This window comes from Vigna unguiculata, chromosome 9, assembly GCF_037176805.1.
Source record: "Vigna unguiculata cultivar grain cowpea cultivar isolate G323 ecotype 2 chromosome 9, ASM3717680v1, whole genome shotgun sequence".
In the NCBI taxonomy this organism is placed as follows: domain Eukaryota; kingdom Viridiplantae; phylum Streptophyta; class Magnoliopsida; order Fabales; family Fabaceae; genus Vigna; species Vigna unguiculata.
The window spans coordinates 40,440,366-40,454,516 of NC_140800.1; the positions used below are offsets into that span (position 1 = coordinate 40,440,366).

At 33.7% G+C, this 14,151-nt stretch overlaps 3 protein-coding genes across 4 annotated transcripts; all 3 read left to right on the forward strand.

Annotated features, from left to right (window-relative positions):
* The first annotated feature begins 283 nt into the window (after window positions 1–283).
* LOC114164701 (pollen receptor-like kinase 4) lies at window positions 284–2,957 on the forward strand. The gene is made up of 3 exons (XM_028049445.2): window positions 284–1,081; window positions 1,381–2,007; window positions 2,121–2,957. Exons 1-3 carry the CDS (start codon window positions 445–447, stop codon window positions 2,774–2,776), a joined length of 1,920 nt encoding a protein of 639 aa, XP_027905246.1. The 5' UTR covers window positions 284–444; the 3' UTR covers window positions 2,777–2,957.
* Window positions 2,958–3,921: 964 nt separating this feature from the next.
* Window positions 3,922–7,869, forward strand: LOC114164285 (ribonuclease H2 subunit B). Its single transcript, XM_028048891.2, has 11 exons — window positions 3,922–4,082; window positions 4,169–4,290; window positions 4,615–4,674; window positions 4,913–5,014; window positions 5,342–5,418; window positions 5,742–5,865; window positions 6,095–6,159; window positions 6,461–6,530; window positions 7,215–7,290; window positions 7,403–7,481; window positions 7,562–7,869. The coding sequence occupies exons 1-11, from the start codon at window positions 3,970–3,972 to the stop codon at window positions 7,688–7,690; spliced, it is 1,017 nt and encodes a 338-aa protein (XP_027904692.1). The 5' UTR covers window positions 3,922–3,969; the 3' UTR covers window positions 7,691–7,869.
* A 2,937-nt stretch (window positions 7,870–10,806) lies between these two features.
* LOC114163821 (protein kinase C-like zinc finger protein) lies at window positions 10,807–14,004 on the forward strand. 2 transcript variants are annotated; one of them, XM_028048172.2, is made up of 5 exons: window positions 10,845–10,979; window positions 11,042–11,136; window positions 11,804–11,955; window positions 12,209–12,688; window positions 13,296–14,004. In XM_028048172.2, exons 3-5 carry the CDS (start codon window positions 11,854–11,856, stop codon window positions 13,875–13,877), a joined length of 1,164 nt encoding a protein of 387 aa, XP_027903973.1. In that variant the 5' UTR covers window positions 10,845–10,979; window positions 11,042–11,136; window positions 11,804–11,853; the 3' UTR covers window positions 13,878–14,004. The 2 variants fall into 2 exon arrangements, with proteins under 2 accessions (XP_027903972.1, XP_027903973.1); XM_028048171.2 differs by lacking the exon at window positions 11,042–11,136 and having other exon boundaries at window positions 10,807–10,979.
* The last annotated feature ends 147 nt before the right edge of the window (window positions 14,005–14,151 follow it).

Here is a 14,151-nt window from a genome sequence, read left to right on the forward strand (position 1 = left end):
ATTACAATATTAATATTATTAATATTAGAAAGAGCAAAAGAGAAAATAACAAAACGATGAGTAATTTCAATCTCTTTGCATGTAAGTGTAGCAAATTCCTATCATAACAAACACACCAGACAAAAAGAAGACACGTAAAATTGTTGTTATGCACATTTCAGAGACGACCAATGTGATAGATGGCATCATCTTCTCCAATAACAAGAAATGACAGCTTTTAACGAGGCCACAACCAACATATAAATAACCATTGAACAAAAGTATCTTTGGAAATGAAGTCCAAACACTTACATTATACATAGGCCGGCCTCACCAGCTCATTCTTTGTGGGAACGATGTTGTCCTTGTCAATGTCACCCCACAAAATGCTTAACATTTCTCAATTCCCTTCATCTTCTTTATCCTTTTTCTTCTGCTTCTAAACTCACCAACCAAAACCTTCTCATGGCGCATATGCATATGCTACACTGCTTCTGTCTTCTCATCCTCTTCACTTGCTTTTGGCCTTCACTCGCTGACAATGCTCAAGTTCTGATAAACTTCAAGAGATTCTTGTCCAATGCTGATGCTTTAAGCAACTGGGGGAACCAATCTATTGGTGTGTGTAGCTGGACTGGTGTACTGTGTTTCAATCAGAGTTTTCATGGCTTGAGATTAGAACACATGGGACTCGGTGGCACTGTTGACGTAGACACGCTGCTTCAGTTGTCTAATTTGAACAGCTTTAGTGTCATCAACAACAACTTTGAGGGTCCAATGCCTGAATTCAAGAAGATTGTGAGTTTAAGGGCTTTGTTTCTGAGCAATAACAAGTTCTCTGGTGAAATCCCAGATGATGCTTTTGATGGCATGATACGTCTCAAGAGAGTGTTCTTGGCTGAAAATGACTTCACGGGTCATATTCCCACGTCCTTGGTCGAATTGCCTAAACTTTTGGATGTGGATATACATGGAAATAGTTTTGAAGGAAACATACCAGAATTTAAACAGAGTGATTTCAGAGTGTTTAATTTGTCTTACAACAAGTTAGAGGGTCGAATACCAGAAAGCTTAAGCAGCAAGGATCCAACTTCATTTGCTGGTAAGTTGACAACCATCTATACTCTCTATAGTTTCCACTTACCTAGTTTTCATTTGTTCTTTTTCGTTATTTGTTGCCGTTTATGTTACCCTTATTTGGAACATTCGATGACATGTTGACATCAGTGTTAAATGTCGGAATCTTATCTTAATCAAGGAAATTTAATTATGGCAACGACTATCTGAAGAAAACTCTTCCTTCAGCATTTGAATGCAAACTTGAATCAAATAGTCCATGATAATGAATTCATGGTCAGGTCCAAGTGCTCATTTTTTGATCTAATTTTTCTAGTGAAACAGGTAATCAAGGTCTATGTGGAAGTCCTCTAAGCCCCTGCGTTGGAAACCCCACCCCACCCGCGAAACCTGATCAACCACCAGATTCAAATACAGGGAAAGAAAACAAGAAAAAACGCATTATTTTAACAGTTATTGTAGTGGTGGGGGTGATTGTGCTGGCTTCAATACTAGCACTCGTGATCATCCGTTACCGTCGAAAGAAACCCGTGCTGGTCAAAGATGCACAACCCCAACCCCAGAACGTTACTCCGTTTTCTAGCGAGTCCAAATCCATTGTTGTGACAGCTGAATCCAAGAAAAGTGAAGACGGAGGGTTGAACTTCGTTGGGAACGAGAGGGAGGGAATTGACCTGCAAGACCTGCTAAGGGCCTCGGCTGAAGTTCTGGGGAGTGGCAGTTTTGGATCCACGTACAAGGCCATGCTTCTGAACGGGCCGGTGGTGGTGGTGAAGAGATTCAAGAACATGAACGACGTGGGGAAGAAAGAGTTTTTTGACCACATGAACAGGCTCGGAAAATTGTCACACCCGAATCTACTCCCTCTCGTTGCATTCTACTACGGAAAAGAAGAGAAGCTTTTGGTTCATGACTTTGCTGAAAATGGCAGCTTGGCCAGTCATCTTCACGGTATGACCCATTACTGTTATCGTTATTTTACTCTTAAAAATCTGAACTTTAGATTCAGTTTCTTAAAATTTTCCATACCCATTTGGGCAATGTTGTCTGTAATTGATTTGTAGGAAGGAGTGGTGTTGAGTTGAACTGGGGAACTCGTTTGAAGATCATAAAAGGAGTGGCGAGGGGATTGGCATATCTGTACAGGGAGTTCCCCAACCAAGCTTTACCGCACGGTCATCTGAAATCGTCGAACGTTGTACTGGACGGTTCCTTCGAGGCTCGTTTGGCGGAGTACGGACTTGTGGCGGTGGTGGAGAAGAGCCATGCTCAGCAGTTCATGGTGGGTTACAAGTCTCCAGAGGCGAGCCAGTTTGAGAAGCCGAGCGAGAAGAGCGACGTGTGGTGTCTGGGGATTCTGATACTGGAGCTTCTGACGGGGAAGTTCCCTGCGAGTTATCTGAGGCATGGGAAGGGAGCGAGTGAGGATTTGGCGGCGTGGGTGAACTCCATAGTGAGCGAAGGGTGGAGCGGGGAGGTGCTTGATAAGGGGATTCCTGGGAGAGGGAACGGAGAGGGTGAGATGGTGAAGCTGTTAAGGATTGGAATGGGGTGCTGCGAATGGAGCTTGGAGAGTAGGTGGGGTTGGAAGGAGGCTGTGGCAAAGATTGAGGAGTTGAAGGAGAGTGATGATGGTGGTGAAGGTGGAAGTGAAGGGGATAATCTCTACTCACTTTCTACCAGTCTCGATGACTTCTCTCTCTCGCACTCTATTTCATGATCAATGGATGTTCCTCGTCTTCGTTCTTCACCAGTGTTCTTCGTATCTGGCTTTCAAACTGTTCATTTATTTTGTATAATACAATTTTTAGCCTTGGATTACGTAATAAGTTGTTGGTGTTGAGATGAACTGTGTTAGCTCCGTAAAACTTTCAAAGTTGAAAGGGGAAAAATAATTATTGAATAAGATGATAATAAACTTCAATCCATTCTTTTTATCAGGCCGCATTGACATGTGTTCTAATTATTTTCCGCGTTAATTTACAAAAGGTTTTTTTTTTTTTTTATATTATTGATCTGGATTTTTTTTTTAAATTATGGATAAAGGTTAAGTCATGTTTGATCAAGATTTTATTTTGAAGTCGTCAATATCTTCGAAGACTCTCTTCTGTTGAAGTCACTGATACTAAAAATAATGATACTGTAACAATTAAATTTTAACAATTTTTTCTCATAACTTAAAACGATATATTTTAACTAAATTTAAAATATCAAAAATAAGAAAAATGAAAATGGAAAGTCAATTCAAAAATGATAATTCAGATTATAAAAAATTATCAAAATTTAATTATTATAGTATAATTTTTCAATACTAAATAGTACTTTAAAATTTTTAAAATTGAAATCTCTAATAATATTATCGACACACTAATCAGTACTTAACCTATCCGTACTTTTTAAAAAACATACCCATCCATAATATAAAAAAAATTAACTTTTTGATAAATTAACCTATTCTCAGGCTGCATTATTGCTTGCTGTGGTTGCTTTTAACATCACACTTTCTATAGTTTAAGACAAGTGTTTGTTTTTTAAGTTTTTAATAATTAAAATAAGATTATAAAAATCAAATTTTTAATATATATATCTTTTGTAAAAAATAAATGATTTGATTTTAAAGAAACTATATCCATCATTTTTAAAATAACATTCATACTATTTTTTTTAAATGGTTAGTACCACTTTATTAAATATATCAACCATTTTATTAGATACATAAAGAATATATATAATTTTGTTGATAGTAGTTTTTAACATTAATTTAGAATAATCAAAATAAGAATTTTATGTTCTACACTCATGAGAAAAGACCTATAAAAAATTGGACTCATTGAAGCAATAATAAGCCCTTTGGGCTTGGATCCGATTGGTATAGAGGGCCCGTGTCTGAGAAGGAAAAAAAGCAGAAGGGTAATGGCGCGAGTATGTGTGAACTCCACATTCCCGCGCGCACTTAATTTTGCGATTCATCGCCACTCTAACTTCTCCCTCGTTATCTTCCCTGTAAAGTCTCTTTACTCTAAGATGTAAGTGTCCTACTTTTACTCTTTAGTGTGTTGTTGCTCTTTCTACACTGCAATTCACGTGTGAGATTAACTGCATTCGGTTACAGTTACGGTTGCCGGCGAAGGGAACGATCGGTGACTGGTGGTGTTAGGGCTTTTGAATCCTCTTCTGCTAAACCTATGAGTTGGTGCGATGGCGTTCAGGAACCACGGGCTCTTGTCGCGCCTGGTAAATTTACGTCTCACTGGTTCTTTTTGTTATTTTCTGTTCTTATTTATTTCCATCTATAAAATTATAATCACTTCTTAGACAGAATACACGAACAGGAAAGCAATACCAAAATTATTTTTTATACAAATAGGCTGGTGTGTTTTTGGTTTCCGATGGCACTGGTAATGTATTGCTGCCGATAATTTATTTCGATTTATATTACTATTATGAGACCATATTGTGATTGTTATACGCCGTTTAGAGATTTTTTTAAATATTTTTTGCATTACTTTACTATCAGTTTTAATGCGTGTTATTTAATTATTTATTATGCGAGTGAAGATCCTGGCACCGATGGAAATGGTTCGGGACAGATGATAATGCTCCGCCATCCCAAATCTGGTAATTTGAAGAATATCCATTATATTATGTACTTCTCGTAGTGTTTTGTTACTTATTTATATAAATATTGTTTATTGTGATTTTTCTACCTCAATTGATTACAATTTGTTAGTCCTGTCAATCACATCACATCACGCACCATTTTTCTATAAATCTTTCTCAAGGAATTAGAGTTTATTAAGGCTTTCTGAACGTGCGTTCTCTTTCAGTTTTTACATATTTTTCGCTTCTCTGATAGGAAATGCAACGCAGTATCTGTTTGCAAATGGAATGCTTCAAGAACTTCACTGGTTTAAGAACTTGTATGGATCTTGGTTTTTGGGAGATTATATAACTGAAGGTAGAGATGTTTGATTAGCTTACGTGTGAATTATGCATTTTGCATTGTTATTCATGCTTGTATTGCATTAGGTACCTTACTTTCTCTCATTGATCTCTTATCTAGAAATCTTTTACTTTTGTTCTTCCTGCTCTGCCAATGCCATGTTCTTGTACTCCTAATCAACACAAAAAAATCGAAAAATCTCTTGTTCTTTGTCGTATTGAAAGCATTGTGTTTCCTCTTGTCATGTCAGTAGTCTCTAATCTCCAGGTCTTTCACTCTTGGAGAAACTAAGCAGCACTTTAAACAGAAATTTTAATCGTTATTGTTTTTGTGCCCCAACAGATGGTCGGTTGTATTTATCCACACCAATTGATCCTGTTTTCATCATGTTGCCTATATTTGAGGAAGCCAGAATGAAGGTAATGAGTTTTATATTTCTTTTGAACCATGGGAATTCGAAGACATTTCTTATTTCTGAAGTATTTTCCATTTGCTTATCCTTGATCAACTATTAAACAGAACAAAAGTTTTAATTGCTCATATGACACCTTATGCTTAGAACCCACCCAAACTAATAACTATTGGTTTATATCCTCAAAGAAACCTCTACGCACAAAAATTCATGATATCCCTTGTTTGTGAGGTCCGCATGTTTGTGAATGGATTAATTAGGTCTAGACTGTATTTTCACCCCAAAAAATTACATCTCTGAATGTCACTGGTTTCCTTGAAATGCACGCAGAAAGGGGATGATCTTGGGAGGTTCAGGCAATTGGATGAGATATTATTTATTGATGGCTATCCAGGATATATGCAGTTAATGTCTGTTGTGGAGAATTGCATGCGACTTGTTTCTGAAGTCAAAGGTGGCTATATTCGTGTACTCTTTCTATTTACAACTTGAGTTTGAAAGTTTGCCATGTTTTCTTATGATTTAAAGTTATTTATTGCGCGGATATTGGGGAAAGAAATTGAGAAGTTTGTTGTTGACTTTATGTCGTTTATAATGTTGATGATATAAAAATATATTGACAAAATTGTTAATCATTTTCTTGTTTCTAATTCTCATGGTTTTCTAACGTCATGCATATGCAGAAGTTGGATCCTCAAAATTCTTCAGACTTGATGACTCAAAGGTTCTACGTTGGTTGTGCTATAAGGTTTGTCTATATTTCCTTGACTGTCATTTGGTTTATATGATATTTGGCCTATGGATGCCTGAACTTCATGATGTGTTTTTGCGAAAATGTAACCAACACTGAAACATGTCTCGTCGATTTCATATTTGATTGTTGATACATGCATCCACCTATAAAGCAATATAGGAGATAATTAAATTGCTTGTAGTTTGCTTTCAAACTTCTATTTATCTTTGGCTGATGTTTGGCGCCATCTTTGATTTAAATGCTTGAAAACCTTTTAGCTGTCGGAAGTTTGTTAACTTGGTTTGTCTTATTTTAGGTTTGTCAGCTAAAACAGACACTACCCAATTTGGACAAAAACTATGCCGTTCAGTCAGAGAAAGACACATGTAAAGTGTTTATTATCATTCTGTCTTCTGTTGGCTTTTGGAGAATTTTATTCTGCTGAGGTTAAATACTTAGTCAAGTGTTTTTATCTTTTGGAAAAAGATATAAATACTTTGTATATGGAAAAGGAAGATATTTTAATATGGTAATACTTTAGAGATTTATCATGCCTTTTACTGTATTGTGTCTGTATGCATGGGAGACAGTGATGAGGGATACAATGACATCTTGTAGAACTAACATTTTTATTTTATGTAAAGGCTAAAATATTTGAGGAAAGAGATACTATACTCTATAATGCCTTGAAATGAATAATTGCATGTTGTGCTGTTTGTTAAACCTGGGAGATAGAAATAGGATAGTTGAATCTATCCTTTTTGTTAACAGGCTATCTATCTTCTTCCTTGCTATGTGAAAATATGCTAATGGTCACTGTTCCCCCCTCTTATTTGAGGGATTACCAATCAAGAATACAGTTCCCTCATTCTGTATTGTGGCATGAGCAAAATACACGTCTATGTTGATGCTTCATTGTAATCGTGTATTTAAATAATTGGACCACCAATACTATCCCTTGATAATAAACAGTAATCTGGATGCTGTTCTTAATACTTTAAACATGCATATCTGGCCTTTTTGTTTCACTGTTTTTGCTGTGCATTGACGCACTTGTGTTACCGATGCAGTGATTGATGCAGTCTCTATATTAGGAGAGTATTTGAAGGAAAAGCCTTGGTTGGAGCTTTTGTGTAACCATCTTAAGTATAGCCTTTTATAATGTCTTATTTTAAAGATTTTTCCTGAATATTCCTTGTGGTGATAAACTGTAAGAGAAACCATAGAGGGATATTCCTTAAGAAGATTTATTTTGCAGGATAAATATACTTGAGGTTACTGGAAAAGTACAAGTAAATGCTGAAGGAAGTAACCCAGGTTTATGTAACGAATTACAGGTATTTGCTTGGAGGGAGGAATAATAAGTGTTTGGATTTGTTATTCATTTTGAACTAATTTGTATAGCATTGATTATCAGGAACAACGGAGTGAAGATAAGAAGGCTACAACTGCAAAGAAAGGTAGACCAGCGAAGAAGGTAAAATTGGAGACAGAATCACACAACATCAAAGACATGTTTACGAGGGCCTCCCGAAAGAAAAGCTAACATTCCCTTCCCTTCCCATTCTATTGGTGGAAACGTGTCATTGTCTTAGTGTATCATTTTTTAGTCCTGCAAGTAGTGGATAAGCATTGAGTCAGCTCCTGCTTTGTACGTTCCAAAAGTGCTATTTTTTTAGATTCTATGATTATTTATTATCAATTTCACCTTATCTAATTTTACAAGTGAGGAGAAAAGTTGGTAAAATAAATCGGACTCAGGACCGATTTGAATAACCAACCCATAAAATAGATCGGATTATATTTGAAAATAGTAATTTAAATTAAAGTAGATAAAAATACCTGTTTTATCTGATGTTTAAACGGGTCTAGACCAAATTATATAGAATTTGGTTTATTATCTTTAACAAGAATGATTATGATTAGAAAAATAAAAAGAAATAGTTTTGTTAGAATATGTATACTCATTTTTTTTTAATTATTAAACCTAAAATCGAAATTATTTTTATTTATTTAACTTAACCTTTAAATATGTATCTTTAGTTTAGAATTAATATTTTAGTATATTTTTTTTAAAAAAATTGGATTAATATATTTCTTTTTAGTTTGATGTGTTCGGGTTTGGCCGAATAAATTTTTCCGTAATACTATACCGTTGGGTTCTTGAATCCGAATTAGGATACTTTTTATGGAGGAGTCCAGTGTACCTCCAAAATAACTTGAGGTCTTTTTGTCCTATTAGATCACTGCCCTGATTTAATAGCCTCGTTCGTTACCCTTATCTCATCTCACATCTTGTTCAGTCATCTAATTGAAAATACTTTATTTTAGATAGCTGTAGAACGCAACACTTTATGTAGACATTTTCATTAAATGTAATATCATTCCTTCTTAAATTTTATAATGTAATATAAAATAATCAGTAGAATAAGGTTGAGAATTTAAGACACGACCTTACACTTCTTTTTTCTCAAGGTAAGGATCTATTTTTTTTATCTCGTTATTTCTTGGATTTATGTATTACAATTGTATATAGTATTCTTTTAAATACATTTGTTTATATTTTATAAAAAAACATTAAGTAATTAAGCAAATATTCGTCAACCTACCGAGATTGGCTAGTTTGTATATAGTTTTAAGTTTATATTCTTAAACTTCATTATCACTACACGAATATATTTAATATCTTAAAAATACTTAATAATTTAATAAACGTGAAAGAAAAATAGTAAAAATTAGTAACATCGTTTGGTTAACTGATTAAACTAAAGAAAACCAAATAAGTTATAAGTGGAGCAGGGTATCTCTATCTCATATGAGCTTGTATTTATCAACGATTTTTTATTAATAATACAAAAAAATGAATTCAATAAAAAAACATTAAGCTTAGCTTACAAAAGTAGATAAAAATATATATAACAATCATCAAACTTATTAAGTTATAAATTGTAAAATACCAATCTATATATAATTTATAACTTCAATATTCAATAAGACAATTCAAAGCGTAAACATTTATTAAAGTTGTTGATAAATTAGTAAGACTTTAATCTTTAAATCAAGTGATAAAGCAATTAAAGTTTCAAATATGATGATGCTACTTTAAATATGGAATAACTCCTAATTTTGTGAGTTAAGGTTATATATTTGACAAGTAAAAGTAAATTATCAAGAATTGACCTGATGGACAGATTAAATAATTATCAAATAATGTATTAGGTTATTATTGAACTATTATACTTAAATTATTTTCTTTGACGAATGTTACATAAATATTAATGATAAAAATACATACTTCTTTTTAACTCATCACTTTATAAAACTTGTTTTCACGATTTTTTATTTATTTATGCCATTTTTTAAATATTTAGACAATTCTTGTGGTTTTCTTCAAATAGTTTAGTGACATAAACTTTAACTTTATCACCACATAAAATCATTTAAAGACATACATTTTAAAAATTTTTTTATGTGTTGTTTTTGTTATGTGATAATATTTGGCTATCATTTTTAGAAAAAAAAAATCAGATGTTAAGAAATATTATTTTGAAATTAAGAAAATAAAAAAATATGAAATTGTATGCATAAAATTAGGTCTGCACATGGGATAATGTCAGTGTACATATTCATCTATTGCCTAACTTTTATGCCCATCATGTATAAAAATGTTCTTCTATTGAAAGGAGTTATTTTTTGATTAATTTTAATTTTAAAATGAACTTATCCAATAAGTTATATACTAAATTTAATTCCATCTCTTTATATATATATATATATATATATATATATATATATATATTTCAGTGTGACACTGAATTAATCATCACTTTTAATGTTATATTTATAGGATTATGATATTTTGAGAAACTTTCTTTTGATAGAATTTATTTTTTAACATATACTAACTTTTTTTTTTCAATTTATATCAAATTTATATGTATGGTTAAAAATTTGTCAACAAAATTTTATTAAAAAATGATTTTTTTTTTTTATTTACATGAGCATAAGTTAAAATCATGACATAAATTAGTTTTTGAGCCGTGTACCAGGCATTTAAGTTTGTTCGATAGTGTTTTCAACAAAGACACGACAAAAACTTGCTTCCATTCCGCGGTGTGGGACTCATGACCAGAAAACAAAATCTTCAATCATAGACAATAGTAAGCATATTATTTACTCAAGATAAATATTTATTTAGTTTTCCAACACAAAATCCACACTATTACTTTTATGAATATAGTTGACCCTTATCATAAAATTTTATATTTATAATAATCTAACTCAGTTGAAAAGTAAATAAAATTTTCAAAAAAAAATAAAAAATTAAGAATCAAATTCTGACACATTCGGACAATGTAGACACAATGATTTGTCACCTTATCCGGTTCACAAGTGTAGCATATGCCCAATCTCCGGAACATTTAGTTTTCAAGAAAAAACGACATCAATATTGAACCAAAGACTAAAACGAAAAGAAAGGAAATTTCTAACTGTAACATGCGAGCTTGCTGATAGTTACTTCGCGAAAATTAACATTAATTTCAGGTTGTAAGGATGGTGCTGCTGAATAAATAAACCCACATGTAAAAGAACATATAATCTATAAATATAACTGTTACGAGTTTTTTTTTTTTAAATTAAGTAAAAGAATCCACTTTTTTTTTTTTTTTTATGTGTGCAGTGAATAGGATTGAGTCTTATTGATCACGTCAGTGTAACATTTAAAGTTGTTCTCTGTTCCAACGCTCTGTATCATCTCCTTTCCTCTTGGAGACTCAACCTCTTCCTCCTTCTTCCTATCCACTGTTCTTCATCTTCAGCTGCAACTTCAAAAGGTAATTAATTTACTTCAAAGTTTGAAACTTTATCCATCAACCAGTCACTTTTTTACTTGCAGCACAAGGGCCACTCATCATCACTTCTTCTATTTTGGATTGCTTCTGCAGCAGTTTGATCATACCCCACTTCCTCTCCCCTTTTAAAGTGTGTGAGGTTTATTCTTCTTACCAATTCATGGCTCTTAACTGGGTTTGATGCAAAAATCTTCTCTAAAGTAGATAAGGGTGCTTTTGATCTTGGTATCTTTCTTTTGGGTCCATTGAAATCAACTTGAATTGAATGCAAAGATTGCAGCTTGTGAGTGGAATTATTGTTCTCAGTAATCACACACCACTTCAGGTCCTTTGAGTTTCAAGTAACTATTCAGTTACAGTTGGACCATCCAAAAGTTTTACCTTTACGTATTCTAATTCTGGCTTGGAAGATTTTGTGTGAAGCATTTTTCAATCGAGTTAAATTTGAATCATTGATCATCAAAACCATGTATGATTGTGGTTTAGAGAAAGCGCACGTTGCGGTTCCATTAGGAAGTGCGTGTACGTAACCCTTTCTCTGGTTATAAAGACCGAAGCACCCTCATTGGAATATTCTTCTTCCTGTTCACTTTCATGCATGCTCATCACACTTTCCAAGTTTTGTTCACACAGATATAATATAATGCTTTCCCAATAGTTTCAGACAAATTGAGTAATTTGGGAAAAACCAAATGATGTTCTTGACAGAACCTGTTGTCAGAGCTAAGTTCAAGGTCCTATTGATAGTGTTATAATCATTGTTGGACATAACTTTCAACCCTCATATTTTTCTCTTGGTCAAACAGATATCAAGAAAGCTAAACAAAAGAGAGGACATCTGCTATATCAAGCTACAATGGCAGGGTTAAATTTTGAAGCCACATATACTGACAACCATGATATTCTGAAGATACTTGAAGCTGAAGGTGTTGAGTTCCTTTTATCTTCTGAAGGGAAGGTAATTTAGTTTCTTCAGAACCACTCCTTCTATTAGTTCTGTGTTTTGATTAGACAATAAGCTAGTTAATGAATTCAACTTGAGATCACTTGTTGATTTAAGTATTTTAACTTCAAGACCATCTTCAGATGGTTCTTTTTTGTTTTCTCCAAGTAAATAAAAGGGTCAAATAAGGAAACAAATTGTATCATTTGATTAGTTTTTTTACTTCAGTTTGTAGCTAATGATTTCCATCTTTAAATCATGAGATTAGGTACCTGTGTCAGAATGCAATGGGAAAGTCATGTGCCTATTTTTCAGTGCAAACTGGTGCAGGCCTTGCAGAGCTTTCACTCCCCATCTTGTTGAACTTTATGAAACACTGAGAAAGAGGGGAATAAATATAGAGATCATCTTCATCTCCTTTGACCGTGATGAGGATGGATTTAAAGAGCACTTCAAGAGCATGACATGGCTAGCTGTCCCATTTGATGTAAATTTGCACAGAAGACTGATTGACAGATACAGAGTTGATAGAATCCCATCATTTATTCCATTATGTTCAGATGCTATAACTGTTGAAGAAGACTTGATTGGCTGCATTGAAGATTATGGTGCTGATGCATTTCCTTTCACTAGGAAGAGACACCAGGAATTGAAAGCCATGGATGAAAGGAAGCTTGAGGAAGCAAACTTGGAAGAGTTATTGGGACATGAAGGACGCCGCTTTCTCATCTGTGGAGATGATAGAAAGGTAGTCCATTTCTTGCTTCTAGCTTCTAACCACTGTCCTATTAGATCAGTTTTCCCATAGACCAGCAGAAGAAAGAAAGAAGGAAAATTGAAAAAAAATTCTTCATAAAGTTAACTTATACATTTTAAAACTTTAGAAACTTTCATTTTTCCTTCTTACATTCTTCTGTCATCAATGTTTATAGAAATTTTTAGGGATAAATATGTTTTTAGTCTTTTAATTCGGATGCGAAACTGGAATTCGTCCTTGTCTCAAACTTTGATACATTTTGATTTTTAAACTTTAAAAATGAATGAATATAATCCTTCTAACCTAAATACATTAATTTTTGTTGACATTCTCAAATGTGTTTTAGGATGGTGTTTGAGTTGTTTACATCATTTTGATACGTTCCGGTTCAAATATCAGCATGGAACATTGTTTAACAGTATATTCATTCATTTTCAAAGTTTTTGGGATCAAAATATATTAAAGTTTGAAAGATTGACGAATTCCAATTTTGCATGTAAGTTCAGGAACTAAAAACATATACTTAACCTAAATTTTTATATGAAGGGCTTGTGTAGTAGGTGCAAGCGTATGCCATTCACAAGTCTTTTTGTTGCAGGTGCCCATATCTGAAGTAGCTGGTAAAACCATAGGCCTGTATTTTTGTGCCTACTGGTCTCCTCCTTGCTGTGCCTTCACTGTCCAACTTAGAGATGCATACAACAAACTCAAGGCTGCAAAAGGAGACTGCTTTGAGATTGTTGTAATATCAACAGATAGGGATCTTGATGAATTCAATGTCAACAAAAGTAGTATGCCATGGCTTGCTGTTCCATATGAGGACAGGACAAGGCATGACCTTAGAAGAATCTTCAATATAAAGGGCATTCCTGCATTGGTTCTCATTGGAGCAGATGGCAAAGTAATCAGTGTGAATGGCAAGTTTATGATCTCCTCATATGGTGCAGAAGCTTTTCCCTTTACCGAATCACGGATAAGAGACCTAGAAGCAGCTCTGAGAAAGGAAGGAGAGGCTTTGCCAAAGCAGGTTGAAGATGTGAAGCATGAACATGTGCTGAAACTGGATATGGCCAAAGCATATGTATGTGATTCCTGTAGAAAGCAAGGGAAGTTCTGGACATTCTCTTGTGATGTTTGTGACTATGACCTGCACCCAAGTTGTCTAGAAAAGGCCAACTAGAACTACAACTGATAGAGAATAGAAAAACGTAAGTTTGGAACAATTATGCTTATTTCTGTTGTGATGGAAAGAATGTTGTAATACCTAAAAAATTTGAACATTCAATATATTTTCTTTCTTTTGAGTATGTTGATAAAACCTGCCACTGAAATTATGAGTGATTTAAATCAGATTAGTGTAGGCACATACTGTTTACAGGGTGTCTGTATCATGATTTTGATACGACTTTATACATAGGTGAAAAACAAATGTATGGAGTTTCTGGAAGTGAAAA